This window comes from Haliotis cracherodii, unplaced genomic scaffold (assembly GCF_022045235.1).
Source record: "Haliotis cracherodii isolate W230 unplaced genomic scaffold, xgHalCrac1.p SCAF_3, whole genome shotgun sequence".
Taxonomy (NCBI): Eukaryota; Metazoa; Mollusca; class Gastropoda; order Lepetellida; family Haliotidae; genus Haliotis; species Haliotis cracherodii.
In genome coordinates, this window is record NW_027266286.1 from 44,615,590 (window position 1) to 44,635,188 (window position 19,599).

Consider the following 19,599-nt stretch of genomic DNA (forward strand, 5'->3'; position numbering starts at 1 on the left):
ACATATTGAACATTTCTGTCAGTGAGGCTTGTTATCAATGAAAACTCCCAATAATTTTTCTGTCACTCATTATTTGAGCGTCTTAAAAAACCCATAAATATGTCCGGTATTAATGGTTTACTTAATGCTGGATTCAACGTGTTGAAAATAAACGCAATATACAGAGGATACAAAGAGTAGAAAATCTGTTATCTTTTATAGTATCAATATTGTGTTGTTTATTTATTTTCAAGATATTCACGTGTCATTTGTGACTTGTCAATATAGCCAGACTATTTCGACCAGTGACGGACTTGTAGATCACGTTTACGTCATAATAATTCATGAGACGCTTACAGGCACAAAAAGTTAAAAAAGGCACGTTCTGTCAGTACGGCAGTACGGGCATTGACCCCGTAATCAAAAGCCTACAGGGTAAACTGTACCACACTGCAAACTACCTCCTGGGGATATATGTGAAGCTTAAAGTGTCACTCCTTTTTGTGGTTGATTAACACGAACATGCATATATATATATATATATATATATATATATATATATATATATATATATATATTATATATATATATATATGTGTGTGTGTGTGTGTGTGTGTGTGTGTGTGTGTGTGTGTGTGTGTGTGTGTGTGTGTGTGTGTGTGTGTTTTCTTTTAATTGAGAATCGGAAAGTTATGTTTGAGGGATAAATATTTGTAATTTGAATATGAGCTTTGAATCTACGAATAGTGTAAACCCCTTTTGAGATTTTTAAAGCATATTTAAATTTATATAATTTGAAATTACTTTATTAAGCTGTTATGCCTATGTTGTTTCACTAATTATTGTTCGTATATGTGGAAGGCTTGTGAACATAGCTGTCTTTTAAGATTATTCAATAGAAAATATTGAAATGCCCGAGGCCTTTGCGAAGCTGTTCAACTGCAAGGAAAGCCGACTGTCCAAATCTCTTGACACACTTGACTGATGATCGCTATCAGGACAGGAAGTGGGGGATTTAGGTGTGAACATGCCCAAGCAAAAATCTCTAAAATAATTATGTACCGAATTGCGCAATCGCACTAATTACATTAACCCCTAATCACCATGTGCTGTTCTTAAAATAGTATCTACATTGCGTCAACGCCTGAAGGTACTCAGTAGTATCTGTCACGGGAAGGGGACAAATAAGTGACGTGAAGCATTTGAAAACCTAGACTCATGAATCACTGTACAGTAATTATAACGCCGCGTGTTCGCGAGTTGGTTGCCATGGTCAGCCGGTAGCACCAGTGTTTACGAAGGTCAAGTTGACAGATTAAAAAGTTGTCCTTAGCAAATATACTACAACCATCTATTTTGATATGGTGTATTCTTAGTGGATGATTATAACTGTTGAGGCAAACAAGAAGTAACATTAACTGAGGAGTTGAAGCAAACTTTCAAATGAATAAAAGCCACAAAACCCTTTCCGTATTCATAAGAAATCTCTGTCAAAAGCAAAGTCGACTGTAAGATTCCGACTATATCATGAGCATGTGTTTATGAATCACTATCCCATAGTGATGATACCAGGTGTTCGCGAAAAGGTGACAATTATTACACACACACATTTTTGACAAATTTGGTCACCAGGTTTTGTAACAATGGATCAATGGATTGTGTCCAGTGGATCAAGGAAAGTGGTTTTCCCTTATGCTTGCCATGTGGGATGGTGGCGTACACAGTTGAAAACTCAAATGTTGTGACAGATCTGAACTTGGTTCTTTTCACATGGTATTTATTCCATTTGTCTCAACTACTTTCTGTAAATATATAGAAAGTCCTTCCTTGATTGTAGTAAAAATGATGGCTCGTCTTCGAGACATTTGGCGTCCGCAATTATCTTGGCCTTCCAGGGCAATTTGCTTTTTTCTTTTTTTTTCTTGTTGAAATTTGAATATGCAATGTTGAAATTTGAAGATACACATTTGAAATTGCAAAATACGTAAGTTTAAATTCTAAGTTGATGATCTTGAAATTGCTAGATATTAACTTGAAATTTCAAGATATAATCTTGAAATTTAAGATATTTATATAGTGTACATGTTTTGCAAACGTTTTGTAAACTGTGAACAAGTAGTGTTGAATCTTCAAATCTCGCATCTTGAAATTTCAACCAAAACATTTCAAGAAAAAAATGTAAAAGCAAATTGCTCTAAAAGTCTTCCGTAAATTACAGATATCCACAAATAAAAATGAAAATCTGCTTTGAAAGATATGTGCGCACATCATCCAAAGTTGTATTGTTATCGGTCTATATGCTAAGCACAATGGTTGGCGCATCGACATTCAGCGGAAGCATTAAATACTGAAGCAACACCGCTTTAAGAGTTATTTAACTTCGACTTCTATACCAAAACCGGGAGATGAAAAATATTTACACAGAGCCTCATGTAGTATTGTTGGGATGAACAGTTAGTTCGGGCAAGGAATGACAAGTGTCTGTTTATGTTCTAGATGACCATTCTGCAGATCAGAAGCACCAGCTATACAGCAACACGACATCGTCTTCCTGGACAATGATCCAGTAGGACTTTCCTCACATATGAAAAGAGTTAATGAAACAAAGTTGGAATGGTTTATTGCCATCATCAGGCTTTGACACATTCACAAAATAATATTTTAATACATCAGCCCTTTCAATTCTTCAAAATTACCTGTTCATGTGTGATGTTCTTTAGTGTCTCATGATCAAGAGACAGGAAAAATATCAGATTGCATTATGCTATTTCAAAAACCAGTAAGAAAAAACATATCTTATTCTTGTCGCTCGACAAATATCATTGATTGAAGCCACTCTGACTGACACAAGACTCTTGTTGATGTGCGTTAATATAAGTTGCTTGTGGGAAGTATCACTATTATATGACTGTTTAGAAGCGGTTTGTTAGCGGTCTAATTCACTGAGTACAAAATGAAGGCCTTTTCTATAACACTACCGTATATCACAGCATACACAATACAATGACAAGTAATAAATGCAACATGAATAGAAACATGTCACAGTATAAAATACCTTTTAAAATGGACATAAATCACATAAGCTGTAGAACTTTATTGCTTGTATAGTACCATAAAGATCAGAAACACCCCAAAACAACTTTCAATAATACTGTGAGGGAAACGGTGTCATATATACTTAGTAATATCCCGACAAACATTAAATATAAATACAGAAAACTTATTGGCGTTAAACAGGTAAACATATTTCTACTGAACCGTTTTTTAACTTTTCATTACAAATGATCACTGCATTTTGTATGTGTCTCGTATTATAGTTTGGTTGGCATCTATCAATTTTAGATGTTAACTCTGAAACAGAAGCTCAAGTTCAATCCGGGTACAGACAACCAGACATGAACCATGTTGTTGTAGATGGTTCAGGAACCTTACTTCTTCTTCTTCTTGCCAACGGGGAACAAACCTGCAGCGGATTGACCCCAGAAGCAACTTCCTCCCTTGCCACCAATGAGAGGATTCCACTTGGTCAAGGCGTCGACCCGTCCGATTGAGAAGGCACCGTAGTCACTAGCCAGACTGGTAAAACTGAACGTCAGCTGGTCAAAGAAGGTGGGCGTTCCGCATCCGAGGATCATGAACTGAAAATACAACATGATACAAATAATCACCCTTGACGAGGTCAATATGCCAAAACAAGGACCCTAGGACCCGAACCCTGAGGCGGTCTGACCGTCGTAGGGGACGGGTATGACGGTCTTGTTTTCGCATATGTCATGAGTCATGAGTAATTATTCCTATATACCGAGATTCACTTTAAGTTATGAAGTCTTTAAACCGCCCTTTGTTCCATTACAGTAACTTCGCTGTGAACCGTGAAATGTTTGTGCCAGACGCCATCTTGATTTCTAGCGGGCGATACTCATCACGTGACAGGTCCATACTGATCACGTGACAGTCAATATTCGAGTGTCAGTCACATGATTTCGGGGTCAACATTGAAATGTTTTGTATTGTCACGTGATACAGATTAACCAATGGAATTGCAACATTTTTTATATAGGTATAACCATGAGCTTTACTCATTCAGTATGTTCATTATAAAGGCACATTCAACTCTTACCAGGCACTGAACTAACGACATAGGCTTGTGAATTATTACCAAAAGAAACATGTCTGCTTCTCGATCATTTATGAGTTAATAAACGAGGAGCGTTCAATAATTTTTGCAACTTCAATATTAGACCAAGTCTTTTGCTCATTTAGTTTTCAATATAATCTCCATTCACCTCAATACACTTATTCCATTTGTCCTTCAAGCTTTTAATACCACTTTAAAAGAAATCCGCAGATTGTCCCTCTAACCACGCCTCTGTGGCAGCCTTTATGTCCTCGTCATCCTGGAAGCGTCTTCCACGTAGGGCAGATTGCATTTGCCGGAACAGGAAATAGTCACTGGGGGCTAAGTCTGGGCTGTAGGGTGGGTGATTTAACTGTTCGAGCCCGGACTTAGCCCCCAGTGTACTACTCAAAGTGTATTGAGGTGAATGGAGATTATAATTATTGAAAAATAAAAGTTCAAAAGATATTCTGCGATTTGGTCTTATATTGAAGTTGCAAAACTTATTGAACGCCCTTCGTACCATTTCCTATTCAGTCGTTATTAGCCGCGAGTGTGAACGAGAGAATGAGTGTATGTTGTTTTACGCCGTAGTCAGCAATACCACAGCTATGTAACGGCAGCATGTCTATAATCGAATCTTGACTGTCATCGTATCCCAATTGCGTAGATAAGTGCTCGTGATATCACTCACTGGATTGTCTGTTCCAGACTCGATTATTACAGACCGCCGTCATATTGCTCGAATGTTGCTGAGTTTGGCGTTAAACAACAAACAAACAAAACGAATCTTGGCTGGACAGCCAACTGATTGAAAGACAAATACCATCGGGGAATAATAATATACATTGGGACAGGTCTTGTCGTCCGCTCACTTTAATAAAGATAACATGAGGTTTACCCCACTGTGTCAACGCTCTTTAATGGAGGAATCTGAGCGAATCGTTATAGTAAAGTCAGCCAAATACAATCACTAGGGATTATGATAAAAAAACACATACAGTTCCCCCCAACCGTTTACCTTAGGTTGACACGTGTAGAATTACTCACGGTGGCAGGGATTCTTGCCAGGTGCTTGTACATGTCCAGGATGATTCCTACTCTTCTTAGACGCAGCATCTCAACGGTGAAATTCCTCAGCGATGATAGATATTGTGTAGCGTTTCCTTGTAACCAAAGTTTGTGATTTACTATATTACTCCTATTGCAACCACCTTAAAAAAATCTGCTGATGTTGTCAGCTTTCATTCCTACCGGTACCCACACTATGACCATTTATGTGCTTCATGGTATTTTTCATAAATAGATCATTTGATCACGTCGCTAAGTGGCAAAGACTTGTTAAAGGGCGTTATAGTTTGGCTCACTTACATAACTCATTTTAACAGCAGCTAATGTACTTATTTAACAAATCATGTTCCTAAAATGTGAATACTTTTGCATATACTCACAGGTGACATATGGGTATTACAGTCACCGAAACCTCGTTAACGCGAACCCAATCAACCCTGCATGGAGAATATGTAACTGTACATGCCACCAATAAATTCTGCAGAGGTCTGATACTGGTACCCCGCTAGTGTAGGACGTGTTAACGAGGTCCCACTGTATCCTATTTCCCTCCGGGGATGGCAGCCTGTTATTGGTGATTTGAAATGGGGTTTAACGTCACATTCGACATTATTTCTCTCATATAGCAACATGCATGCACACATGTGTCGTTGAGCTGCTTATACTATAATCGGTTCTATAGTGCCAGCTAGCTGAGTTTATAATATATATGGATACCCATGTTATCTGAGCCGGCCAGTCCTTGTTTTATCCCCATAATGCCGAGCGCCAGGCAGGTTAGCATCAAGTACCATCTATTAACGTCTTTGGTATGACGCAGCCAAAGGTTCGAACCACCGCTCGCGAACTTCTACTCTCCGGCGTACACTCCATTCTCTACACCACGGGGGCGTATATTTCCCTAAGATATGGCAGCGTCTTATAACAAACATATTAACAAGTTATTTTTGTCATCACATGGTAGAACAGCGTTGGATACAAGAACAGTAAACTACGTTTATAACGAACACGCTTGTAACGAACTGGCGGATATAACGAATTGTTTGTTTGGTCCCGGCTATTTGCTGTATATATGCGATATATATGTGCTTATTACGAACTACGGTTATAACGAACTAAAATTTGTGGTCCCTTTGAGTTCGTTATAACCGTAGTTTACTGTAACTCAAATATTCTAATTTCAAATATATTTTGAGAGCAGATGATGGTAAGTTTTACCTAGCGGAATGACTTCGACCTCCATGTGATACACTCTGGCACAGGGTAGAGCCCTTAGGGGGGCGATGGCTAAGGGTGGTGGTACTCCGTTAAACAGCGAAAACGCCTCAAATGAGTACAGAACAATTGCTTCTACAGCCATGCCGAGGTTGGTGATCTCCACAACGAGGTTGGAGAGTATGCCCGGCTTCTTCACCTTGACAACTGAAGGGAATAAAAAGCAAGTTAAACAATGGTTTCGTTGACTTTCCCGTAAGGGCCATGGTAGAATGGGTACGCTGGAGTAAGATCAACACGGGTCCGAATAACAAAATGCTTGTCAAATATGACAAAGGCCACTGACGTTGATGGACCGTTCAATACTCTGGTGGAGGAGGGCTGGGATTCTTGTTTGAGATAGATTCCTTTTCAGCCCGATCTTCAAAACGTAATTTCTGTCTCCGGGGTAACACAATTCTTTCCCCCAAAAAATATTATGTTTTGGAACATCCAGGATGTCCCGAGAACAAATTTTAGAGACCAAGTGATTTTCCCCAGCATTGTCTAGAACATAGTAGTATTATTGTTTTTAACGGTCCCAAATCCAAAACTCCCGAAATATTTTCAGTCATGTTGTTTGTAAAACCTGTGAAAAGAGATTTTCCCAGCATCTTCGAAAACAGGTTGTTTTCTATTTAAAATATGTCAACACGCTACCAAAACATATATCCAAGACTGAATTTCAATTTCAAATGGCCATTTTGAAAAAAGTAAGTTATGGCCTCTTTGACTTTTAACACTTTGGCCAACAGAATATGCGAATACATCTATCCACGTATCATGTTGTAAAAGTTATGTGAAGTTTAAAACTGAAGATTCTGAAGATCAAAGTCACTTTGCAGGTGCTGTTCTGTCACAAAGTAGACTGAGATTATGTACGGGTATGAATAGTTTTCATTATTGCCTAAATGCGCTATTGGAGGTATGTCACCATGTGAATGCTAACACCATATGGCAGTTACACGATACAACCGTGTGAAGGGAGATACACAATATTGTACTTACTTGCTGCAATCTTCTGGTGACCTGCAATCTGAAATGCCATGGGAATAAGTGAGTAATAATTTATAAACATTTACACTACTTGATATCTCGACCAATAGTGGATCGAAAATCCATGTAAAGATCAATGACTGTGTTGACCCGAGGTGTATACCCAATGTCATTATTGGGGGGTCGTGCAGATAATTAGAGACAAAAAGTATCAAAATAATGTTACATTTTCAACTTCAAAGAGTGCAGTTCAGTTGCATCTGGAATGAAACACTTTTATAGGCACATTACTTGTCATGTACGGCACATGCATGGGCTAAACCACTGGTCGCGGTCAGGTGTGTTTTTTGGCTAGCTTTTTCCGTAACCTTCAATCTTGCACTTTTCGTTGTAATAATAGTCGTTGACCACTATTCCAGTTTCACGAAAGAGTCCAATCAGTCTGATATAGGCATAAATGTTCTTCCACTGTTTATCGCAATGTCCACATAATCAGACCTCGTGTTAGCATACCTTGGTCACCCTTCAATCGTGACACTGAGTATATTTAGTATTATCGATTTACCAAGTGCCAGACAAATGTTCTGAAAAACCCAACAGTACAGTTAACAAATCATTATATTGATGTCAAACGACTGATCATAATATCTTTCACAGACATAGCAGGCAGTGCCATATCAAATAACAGCGACAACACCCTTTCCATATCCATAAGACATGTATATCGTGAGCATGTGTTTACATGTAAGAAACCCTTTTTAATCTTTCAATGCTCATGAAAGGTACTACATCATTTTATCAATGTGAAATTGAGGGGGTTTTTACGCTTTAATTTTGTCAATGTTGTCCTGTAAGATGTATTTCAACGAAGATCGATTCATCTGGAAATTAAGACATCTAACTAATGTACAAATGAAAAAAAAACATATGCCAACCATGTTTAAACAATAAAGCATCACTTCTCTGTAGCACACCTGATATTATGTTATATATTATATGGGATACCAGGGCAAGAAAGGGAAAAACATCATTAACATAACAGAACAGCTTGTTAATTAAATTCTAGAATGGTATATAATTAAATTCTAGAATGGTACATGCATAAGTGGCAATGCAGAAGTGTCAGAGGTGATGCCGACAATGCAGTAACGACAAAACAAAAATGATTCAATATTGCTCCAAAAGCGCATTATAGTTTATTCAAATACTTACTTCAATATTTTTATGGCGGCCATGTTTAAAATGGGATACTAATTTCTTTCCATGAACACGCCTAAGAGACACCATAGCTGTGATCATTAATGTTCATTGCGGCAGTTGATATGTCGTTTTAAAACGACAAAACAAAAATGATTCAATATTGCTCCAAAAGCGCATTATAGTTTATTCAAATACTTACTTCAATATTTTTATGGCGGCCATGTTTAAAATGGGATACTAATTTCTTTCCACGAACACGTCTGAGAGACACCATAGCTGTGATCATTAATGTTCATTGCGGCAGTTGATATGTCGTTTTAGAATGATTGATTTAGGTGTAAAGCCGCTTTGAACAAAATTTCATTTTTATCACGGCGCTGTGGAATTTATGCAGGTCTAAGACTGGTGCTATTTCGGTGAAACCCACGAAGTCGGAGCGCTGACAAACCCAGAAACATATTTAGGGCTGACCGTCACACATAACTGCAGACCCCTTGACCAAATACTAATGAGGTAGGCCCTCGATATTTAGAAATTACAAGTGTTTCATGTTGAAGCAGATCAAATATATCCTTCCCAAACATATTGTGAACCATCTTCCTGAAAAACATCTGCCGAGAGGCGAAGATGTTGAATATTCTCATAAATAACCTACCAACAAAGGGCATGTGTGGTGGCGTTTACATTTGGGAAACACCAAATACACATGATCGGCCTCTTGTATTGATGATAGTTAATGTCAGTACCATTACACAGAAAAGTCCCTTATGAACTAGCCTATGTAATATTATATGCACGTAAAACACTTTGTAGCACCAAAACGTGTACACAGCCCTTTCGTCGATTTTGCTGTGGGTCAGTATTCGTTCTTTTGTTGAAGAATGCCTACTTAAAACAAATAAGAACTACAGCATGAGACGCCTTATTTTGACGTCGATGTCAGTTTCCTTCCGTGGAAACAATGAAATACTTCCATTGGTCTGTTAAATCAATGTTAAGCCCCTGATACTTGGAAATCGACTGAATACATAACGTGAATAATAAATTCAGAACATTACCATGCGTTTTTGAAGGTGTCCCCTTCACGTCGTTATATCCGAACTTTACCATTGACAATGTAAACAGAATATAATTAATTCTATCTGAAGTTCGAAGTCAGAGGCAGTTACCTGAAATACGTGGATCGGGGATAATTTGGGCGCATAGTTGTACAGCAGTTGCCCCGCTGCGCTGTATGTTGGTTGAGCATACACGGGCATTCCTTGAGTTGGGTAATATATCTCAATGTAGAAAAATTCACAATCCGCACATGGAACAGCTCCATCAGCAACCCCAAATGCTAGAGCAAATAAAGCTATAGTAACACATCCGAAAAGCCTCGACGTCAGAGACATCTTCGCCCGACAGACCTCGCGGGAACTGTGACGGTGGAAAGGAAGCCAGTGAATAGTCATCCACAACTTAGGTTTTCTGGTGTCCTGCAGGGCGCACCTTTCAACCCAGGATTATTCCTTAGGCGTTCATTTTTTCTTCGGCCTTTAGTGTATGACGCAGGGCATCGATTAAGGTGTTAATTCATTAACCTCACGTATTTTCTCCTAATCTGCTCTGTGACTGATTCTGTGAATTATATTCTTCAGTAAATATTTATGTTTATTTATATTTATGTTTAAGTTGAGCGAAGGTCACATCTTATTTGAAAGACAATTACTTAGGATTTTGTGTTTCAGTATGCACAAGTTTTTTTGTTTTTTTTCGAACGTGATAAGTCTACATGTATACATCAATACAACAACACACACGTTTAAACTTTGTGGACATGTTATAATATGTCTGGAATGCGCAGTTCAAAGACAACTATAATGGATAACCACATCTTAAAACATAATTATAGCAACACAGACAACGTATTGTAGCACACAGTACCACAATTCTGTGTAACTGCCATCTATATCACTCAAGTCATCCCAATCGTCTGTACGTCATATTTTCTTTCCCCGGTGAAAACATTAACGAGGGGCAGTTTCGAATTTCAAAATAATCTATTCCCGAAAATGCTGGGGAAATCATGTATCCTCTATTTTTATGATAGAAGAAAATATTTCACCAGACGTGCTTGATGTTCTGAAAAAAAATGTGTTGTGGGCAAATAAAGGACTTTGGCTCCTTCTCTCAGAGAAAACAATTCAAGAAGTGGTGGCTGAAAAACATTTTCTGTCTCGAACGAAAATAACCATATGAATACAACACGTTTGTGTTCATGAACTTTATTCCAGAAACGTAATGATTGTAACACAAGTATACAAGTTCTTCCCCTTTTCACCGGTATCAAATACAAATATGCTTCCAACAATTTTCGTGAATTGATACACTACTAATTGAATATAAATACCAAACACTGAGACATCCAAAGTGCCCTCTTTGTATCAATTTCGACAAAACCAGATATTCGCAAGTAGTTTTCGATGTCGAAATGATTCGAATTCATTGGGGATTTTCCTTACACCGAAACGACTCGAAAAAGCATCAAAAATACATTATGAATGTGACTACATGACACAAAGAACAAGCTTTGAAAGAAACACTTTCTGAAGTTCTATACGTTATTGACTTTGGCGTGATGACGTTTCGCCCTTTGGATATCAGTCAATTTGATATCTGTAATGGACTTGGTATATGGCTGGGTCTGCATTGTGATGAAGGAAAATAGTCGTATGTCAAGACGAAAGTGTCATAGATATATTTTTGGCAAATTCGTGTCGTAAATACCTACAACTACAAAAATCACAATGATTGTCAACTAGTACCGTGTTACCTGTTCACAAGTACTTCACAGTGAATATGAACAGTTCATGGTAGGCAGTTTGGCCAACACTTTATAATGGTCTTAACAAAAGACAAACAAAACGAGCTTCAATTTGGCTGAAAAAGGAAGTGGTTCTCGGGCATCGTCATTTAAATTCATGCCAACAATTTTGTCGACCAAAGAATATTTATTAAATTTTCCATTTATCGTATACCGTTAACAATGCTTCACAACTGATATCGTATCACTGAGACGTGTTCATGTGTACCCTACTTTTGAGAATACTGTGCCCGAGAAACGTTTTCTTATGCAGCCTTATAAGCAATGGGAATATCAAAATCAGCATTACAGAATAGTGAAGGTTAGCCAAACAATTTAGCACAGCATGGTGCTGACAAACAGAAAACACAGTGAAAGGGCAATCGAACCCTGGATTATGTGATTCTGAAACGCCTACGAAAACCAACTTTACACTGCTAATTACGGGACAATCAACAACTGAACCACACATACCCCTTGCAAAAAGAAACCAACAACAAACAACTTGAAATATAAACGTATGACTTACTAGTTTAGCCTCGTTTATGCTACATAGTTACAAATATTAAAAAACTATAATGACGACTTCAACGAGGGTTGAGTGATAAGTTCTGAGGATCACACGGCAGGTATTGCGGAAAAGTGAAATGGTTTGTTGTGGAACTAACATGGCCGCATTGAGTCAAATCCACAAAAAAACACTTGAGTCAATTGAGCTTTGACAAGTCGGCTCAATTATCAGGGGTCTGTGACCGATTCAGAAACTTGAGGAATGTGCAGTGATCAAGTACTTGCCGATTGTTGTTTTGACGGTAAGGGCTTTCGTCTACAGACACAAGTCGTCGCAAGAACCTTCGTGTATCAGCTTCAAACACATCGCATTAATCATGAGCCATGTTGGGCCTGGTGCGTTTAAGATCAGATGTCTGAAGTTTGGGAATACAACAGGCTGACACTTTAGTCATTCCCATTGTTTCTGAGATAATGGAATATACCCTCTCATGGGAAATGTCTACTGAACTAGCAGCGTGGCGCTTCAAGGCTGTCCGTGCCAAGCTTAAACTCTGCTTCCCACCTCTTTACACTGACATAGAAAGGGGTATACCTTCATAATCATGTACCCATTTCCTGATGGATGGATTTTTTTCTGAAAGTACTTGATCACTACACGTTCATAAAGTTTGTCCATTTGCTCAGTTGACTCACTTTTTGTGTGGATATACCTATGATATCATGTAGTGTCCACAACAAAATGTATCACAATTACGCAATTATTTGAGGCTCAGTACTTATCAATCATCCCTCGCATGGCGGCCGTTTTGACTTCTTCACCACACAATTGCCCTTCACACAAAGATTCAGCTGCAAAACTGGAACAGAAAATGTACAGGCTGACACTGCTGACACTTAGAGGACGAAACTTTGAATCAAGGATTAAGTCGAAACTAGTTTCGAAAGCTTATGTACAGTTTGGTATGAAAATACAAAGTAAACTTTGTGAACGGTGTGTCAAAAACCGGGATGTGATTAAACCGCTACTGGACCTCAATTATTTTTTTCCAGTAGGAAAGAGGCCTGCCGCGGCTCCACCCCAGAAACAGGCTCCACCCTTGCCACCGATTAGAGGGTTCCATTTGGTGAGGGCAGTGGCACGTCCCACTTCGAAAGACCCGTAATCATCAGCCAAGCTGCCCATGCTGAGCGTCAGCTGATCATAAAAGGTGGGCGTTCCACAGCCAAGGATCATGAACTGAAGGAAAAGATGCAAAGGATCATGAACTAATGTGTCATGGATGTGAAAGATAATGAACTGACATGTCAAGGCGTGTAAAAGAAAATTATTTGTCATTTTATTGTATCTATTGGAAAGTGAAAGTATAATTAAATATAATAAACTGATGGTTGACAAAGACCCTGAATTGGCATTTAAAGGTTATTGACAGGTCACGTACAGATGTGTCCTGTAAGGAAGGTGTAGGGACGACCATGAACTGAGGCAATTTCTAAGCTTTTAACGTAGTCAACTGCATTGTTAATACAATTCATGAATGAGTGAGTGTTGTATGTGTGTATCCTCATTAAGTCAACGTTTACTTGTCTTTAAGACTGCCATACGTCGTATTTAAGCCAACCAATGCACTCATTTCATTAAAACTCACAGAGCTCGGGACAGTGGCGAGGAACTTGTAGGCGTCCATGATGATTCCAGCTTTTTTCAGTTGAAGGATCTCCTTGGCAAATTTTCCAAGAACCGTTCGGTATTCGGAGGAATTTCCTGAAATGACAAACGTACCTCAAATTCCTGTATGACTGTGTTTTCTACTTATGTGCGTTGCTAAACACGAACATTCATATAAGTAAATTTATAGCATGACTCAACAGATTGCTGTCAGTATAAAGTATGCGTACACTTCTACCAGACAACAATTTGTTAAAGAATTATAAGTAAGAGGTAGAGTAAATAGAGGTTATCAGGCGAGTGTGTTTTGTGATTGAAAATATCCGCTAAATAAAAAACATAACTTAGTAATATTTAGTTTTTTCACATCAGTGATATATTTCTTATGACCGTTGTATTTCCAAAGGGTGTGCGAGTGACCAAGTCTAAAGAGCTGTATAGATTTGCATCGCTTGGGCATACCAGAAGCATATGGTCGTCAAAGTGGCGTCAAACCCAACCCACTTACTCGCGCCCTCTATTTCCAGAAAGCGATAAGTACCAATTATAATTGCTATGATACACCTCAATCAAATTTACCTCAATCATATGCACCTTAATAAGTGACACATTTATGATCTCCAACCATCAATACAATCCCTCTACTAACCGGCAGGAGAGATAGCCATCTCTAACAGGTACACCCGGGGGCAAGGCAGCACCCTGAGGGGCTTCACGGCGAGGGGTGGAGGAGCTCCAGCAAACAGGGCAAATGCTTCAAAGGAGTAAAGAGCCACAGCATCGATCTCCATCCCAAGGTTCGTCACCTCCACCACCATGTTGGACAGCACGCCTGGCTTCATTACTTTCACGACTACAATAGCAGATACAAGTCATCATCATCATCATCATCATCATCATCATCATCATCATCATCATCATCACCATCATCCCCCGCCGTGATATTGCTGCAATATTGCTTAAAGCGGCGTAAAACCATATTCATTAATAATAATAATAATAATGTCCCAGCAAACATGTAAGATAATGAACAGCTGATCATCAATATGATCTATATCAAACATAATTATTATTAATCTGCGAATATTAATAAATTCCTAGATCAGTTATGTATGACTTTATAACACACTAGGATCTAACAAAAGTAACATTTAATCGTTGTGATGATGGTCAAACTATATTAACATCAGTTATTATTATTTTGGACCGCCTCCGTGGTCTAATGGTAGAGCGTCCGCCTGGAGAGCGAAATGTCCGGGGTTCGATCCCCGGCCGCGTCATACCAAAAGACTTTAAAAGATGGTACTTGTTGTTACCCTGTCTGGCTCTTGGCATTAAGGGGCTAAAACAAGGAGTGGTCGGCTCGGGGTCAGTATACTGTGTCTGAGTGGGGTATTCATGTTAAATTGCGGCATGGTATATCAGTGGGCTAGCACTATAAATCGGCATCAATCCGGACTAGTACAAGCAGCCACACACACACACGTGTATGCACGTCGCTATATAAGTGCAATATTCTTGGACGCGACGTTAAACCCCATTTCACCTCACCTATTATTATTTTGTCACGTGTATGATTAGGGGCACTATATTGCCTTTGGACTGTACAAATGAAATCAGTTGAAAATAGTGTCGAGACATGCTGTACTTACTAGCTGCAATTTTTCCAGCACCCACGACCTGTGGACAGAAAGAATTCCATCTCAAAACAAACAGCATGCATTGAATGTAAACGTTAATGGGAAGGAACATTCAATATGGATGTTTTGCTCAGGAAATATATAATTGTTATTTACCTGATGTAGGTGGACATACTTGTAATAAAGTAGTCAGGCAGTGATTATGAAAGGTGCTCAACACGTTTACAAGTTTGGTATTGTTTATGCCATAAACATCTTCTTTGGATCACGACATTTTTCAGAAGTAAAGCATCAAGATATATAAATCAGTTCCTTAAACCCCCGTAATCGTGTTTTTACATTTTTCAGTTTATTTTCAGTGATCAATATACACGATAATAGTGCAAACTTTCTTTCTGTTTACGCATTGAATATCGATCAGATCCTTATCCGTATCTTGACAGAGAGCGAGTATCCCTTAGGCGGTAACCTTTTTAATAGTTTGTGGCGAATGCCTTGATATTTGTATGTACTTGTGAACTTTAATGTTGACTTTGCACTTGTGTGGTTCAATACTGATTCAATGTACAGCACAGTGCAGGATCCGCGTGAGTGACCATGTTCGGGAAGGTCGTTAAGGAAGTTTAAGCCCACCTCCCGTCAACAAGGATGAACACATTCATCAAACATTTAGCTGCGGGAGGGAAATATGAGTCTGTCATTTTTTACTCCTTTAATCCACATCTGTATACGTTGGTAATTGATATGGTAGGATTCTCACATAAACAATTATATAGGATATATCATCGATGAACACCTGTTGATTGGTATCAGGCGCTTTCAGGCGTTAATAATAATAATAATAATAATAATAATAATAATAATAATGATAATAATAATTATCATTATTATTATTATTATTATTATTATTATTATTATTATTATTCGTTATTATCTTTTATTCGATGTTATTATTATTATTATTATTATTATTATTATTATTATTATTCGTAATATAATAAAACACTGAGCATACTAGTAACAATTGTAACGTGTATGTGTAAATATTTAGCCATGGTTGTAAACGTTGACAAAAATACAGGTGACGGTAAAGGTTAACTTTGCTGTCAGGATCAAAAGATCTTGCCCCGTTGATATAGGAGATAAACCGACAGTTTAGCAATTTAGAAGTTTCAAACTCTTTGGTTGTAGCGGAAGTGATTAGGGGGGTGGCATCCTCAGTTGGAGCAGTCGAATGAAGGAAACCACATAGGTGTACTGTCATACACGCAAACAAGCTTCACCATCACACTTACATCGATTGACGATGAAACACTACAACCCTCCCAAACTAGCGCACATTAAAAGACAGTTTTGTGAACTGTTATGAATAGCACGGCCCTGTATAACAAGATGCTACGTTGGTAAATTTTGGCATGGAATCTTGGAAGGGACATTGCCGCCTTAATTCTAGGATTCCACACATTGGTCTAGTCATTTCCTGGTGGACAGAAATAAGAGATAGGAGTGTGTAGTGAGTTAGTTAGGTTTAACGCCGCTTTCATCTGCAGTTTCGTCATATTACAGCGCAGTGGCTCTTTGTGGAAAAAAACGCCTTAAGTGATGTGGGTGAATTTACAGTGAATGAGTTTACGCCGATTTTAGCAATATTCCAGCAATATCATGGCGAGGAACACCAGAAATGGGCTCCACACATTGTACCCATACGGGGAATCGAACCCGTGTCTTCGGCGTGACGAGCGAACGCTTTAACCACTAGACTACCCGAACCGCTCACTATATATTCACAACTTGACTCCCACGAGTACAGTTACTGTGCTGACAAACAGAGAATCACAGTATGAGCGGATCTGGTTTTCGTACCCATGATCATCGAATTTTGGCACGACAAAGGACGTCCTTAGATGGCTGAGCCTTTCTGGATATAGAGGATACATATGACATCCATATACTCCCTGAAGATAACCCGATGTTGACAAAACATTCAACTTTTCTCTTATTTTCTTATCAAGGGCCCGCAATCGTGGTCAAGGATAGAAGGTCAGATGGGACCGCGGAAGGTCAGTGGTTCGATCCCCGGACATATTAAAAGACGTTAAAAAATAGTACGTTTAGTTACCCTGACTGTCACTCAGTATTAAGAAAATAAAACACGGTCGTCTCGGAGTCCGTATACTGTGTCTGAATGGCGTATTCACGTCAAACTGCAAAATGATGTCTCTGTAGACTTGCACTACAAACCAGCATTATTTGGGACTATTACAAACATCCACATACACGTGTATGTACGTCGGTATTAAGCGCAATAATCTTTAACGCGACGTTAAACCCTATTTCACCTCGCTTCACCTCTTAATATTAAGGGGGCGGTCGGGTAGCCTAGTGGTTACAGCGTTCGCTCGTCACGCTGAAGATCCGGGTTCGATTCCCGACATGGGTACAATGTGTGAAGCCCATTTCTGGTGTGCCCCGCCGTAATATTGATGGAATATTGCTAAAAGCGGCGTAAAACCATACTCACTCACTCACTCTTAATATTAAGCATCTTCGAAATTAACTGTCAGGCTTCTTTTTCTTTTTTGCTGTGCTCGCCAAGTAAATAATAATACCAAGTGATTACGTTTAACGCTTTAGTAGCACGATGCTGACAATACTATGATTGGATACACCAAATACGTGTACGGTCATCAAGTATTGTACCCTGAGCAGAAAACTATCATATTCCCTTAAGCCAATGTTAACGTACGGTCGTAAGTATGTCAGAGCTATGATCGCCAAATCTTTAAGTTTGCTTTGTGGAATCGAACACGGGTTCCGCAGTGATGATACAATCCTTTCACAATTAGGCTACCTTCAATAATGATCAACAATCTCACCTGAAACACGTGAATCGGATGGACTTTCGGAGCATAGTTGAAGAGCAGCTGTCCCGCGGCGCTGAATGACGGTTGTGAGTAGAGAGGGACACCTTGAGTCGGGTAGAATATTTCCACGTAATAAAACTCACAGTCAGCGCACGGTGCTAGTGCGTTGACGTCCGTCACTCCAACGCAGAGCATACCCAGGCAGACCAACCACAACGCTTGCAATCGAGAAAACATCTTGCTTTGTCCTGGGTATCTGAAAATCAGTAAACAGTCAAAAAGACATATATAACTACAGGAAAGTACACGTTTCTTGAAGCAGAATCCTTTTTAACCATTTTGTTTTGATGATGATCTGATCCATTTCCTTGTTTAAAGAACCTTTACATGTAAGACATATTGTTCAGTAAATTGACAACACAGAGATGTTGTAAGATGCTGAAACTAATGTTGATGCGGGGAAAATTGATGTTTTCGCAAAGAAGGAAACGTTTGTGTCATTTACTAAAAAAGAACGTGTTAAATATAAAGCAGTCAAATATGAAGAAGTCAAATAAGAAGCAGTCAAATATGAAGAAGACAAAGAACAAAATACCGAAGGAGAAAAGGGAAAGTGTGGCCCTATACATAATTTTCTTTCCCTACTCATTGGAAAATTTTCAGAATGGATACAGTTGTTGGTATGGTTTCTATAACTAGGGGTTAGGGTTTTCTTGGGCCACTGATCATACCTACCCCTGATGCGATGACCAATCCGTTGTCTAACCCGAACCGACGTTCCCTCTTCACTGGCCAGTCGATGCTTGTGGCTTTATTTAATGTCCGCTGACCAGGTCCAGATCAAAGATGATTGATGATGGGTTTTATGACCCCTTGACCGCCTCTGTACACTCCCCTTTAGGTCAAACAACGCGGAACTGGGCCTGATAATTGCATTTCGTATAATTCACTTCCGGTTTATGTTGCTGTTGGTGTGATATGAACATTGTTAGTAGCACCAATGGTTTTAATCAGTTGGTTAACTCTGAACATGGAGCAAAATGTTTTCTCTACCATGGGAACCAAATGACTTATTTTTCAACAAAGCCACCTTATTGTGATAATTGTGTAACTTCTATATTTTCACTCTTTTTCACTCTCACACTCTCTAGAGTGTACTTTTTGCGAAACAGTCTTATTTTAAGGCGATCACGCATTTGTTCATATAGTAGCGAGTGAGTGTAGTTTTATGATGAGTTTCGCAATATTCGAGCATTATCACGTCGAGGACATAACACATGGGCTTCACACAGCACACGTGGTGGGGAACAAACGCGGGCCTTCGGCGTGACGAGCGACCGCTTCAACCACGAGGCTCTGTTCATATGTGTAACATAATGGCATGTACTACATGCATACACAAACATGTATCACGTTTGTCTGTAACTAGATGCCATTTTGATGTATTGGTAATA

General features: G+C 38.9%; 2 protein-coding genes across 2 annotated transcripts; both read right to left on the reverse strand.

Annotated features, from left to right (window-relative positions):
• Positions 1-3,407: 3,407 nt before the first annotated feature.
• Positions 3,408-10,011, reverse strand: LOC139473773 (uncharacterized). The gene is made up of 5 exons (XM_071256525.1): positions 9,787-10,011; positions 7,430-7,457; positions 6,386-6,589; positions 5,147-5,262; positions 3,408-3,617 (listed from the first exon to the last, which is right to left on the reverse strand). The coding sequence occupies exons 1-5, from the start codon at positions 10,009-10,011 to the stop codon at positions 3,408-3,410; spliced, it is 783 nt and encodes a 260-aa protein (XP_071112626.1).
• Positions 10,012-13,011: 3,000 nt separating this feature from the next.
• On the reverse strand, positions 13,012-18,382 carry LOC139473771 (uncharacterized). The gene is made up of 5 exons (XM_071256523.1): positions 18,158-18,382; positions 15,294-15,321; positions 14,291-14,494; positions 13,622-13,737; positions 13,012-13,212 (listed from the first exon to the last, which is right to left on the reverse strand). Exons 1-5 carry the CDS (start codon positions 18,380-18,382, stop codon positions 13,012-13,014), a joined length of 774 nt encoding a protein of 257 aa, XP_071112624.1.
• Positions 18,383-19,599: the final 1,217 nt, after the last annotated feature.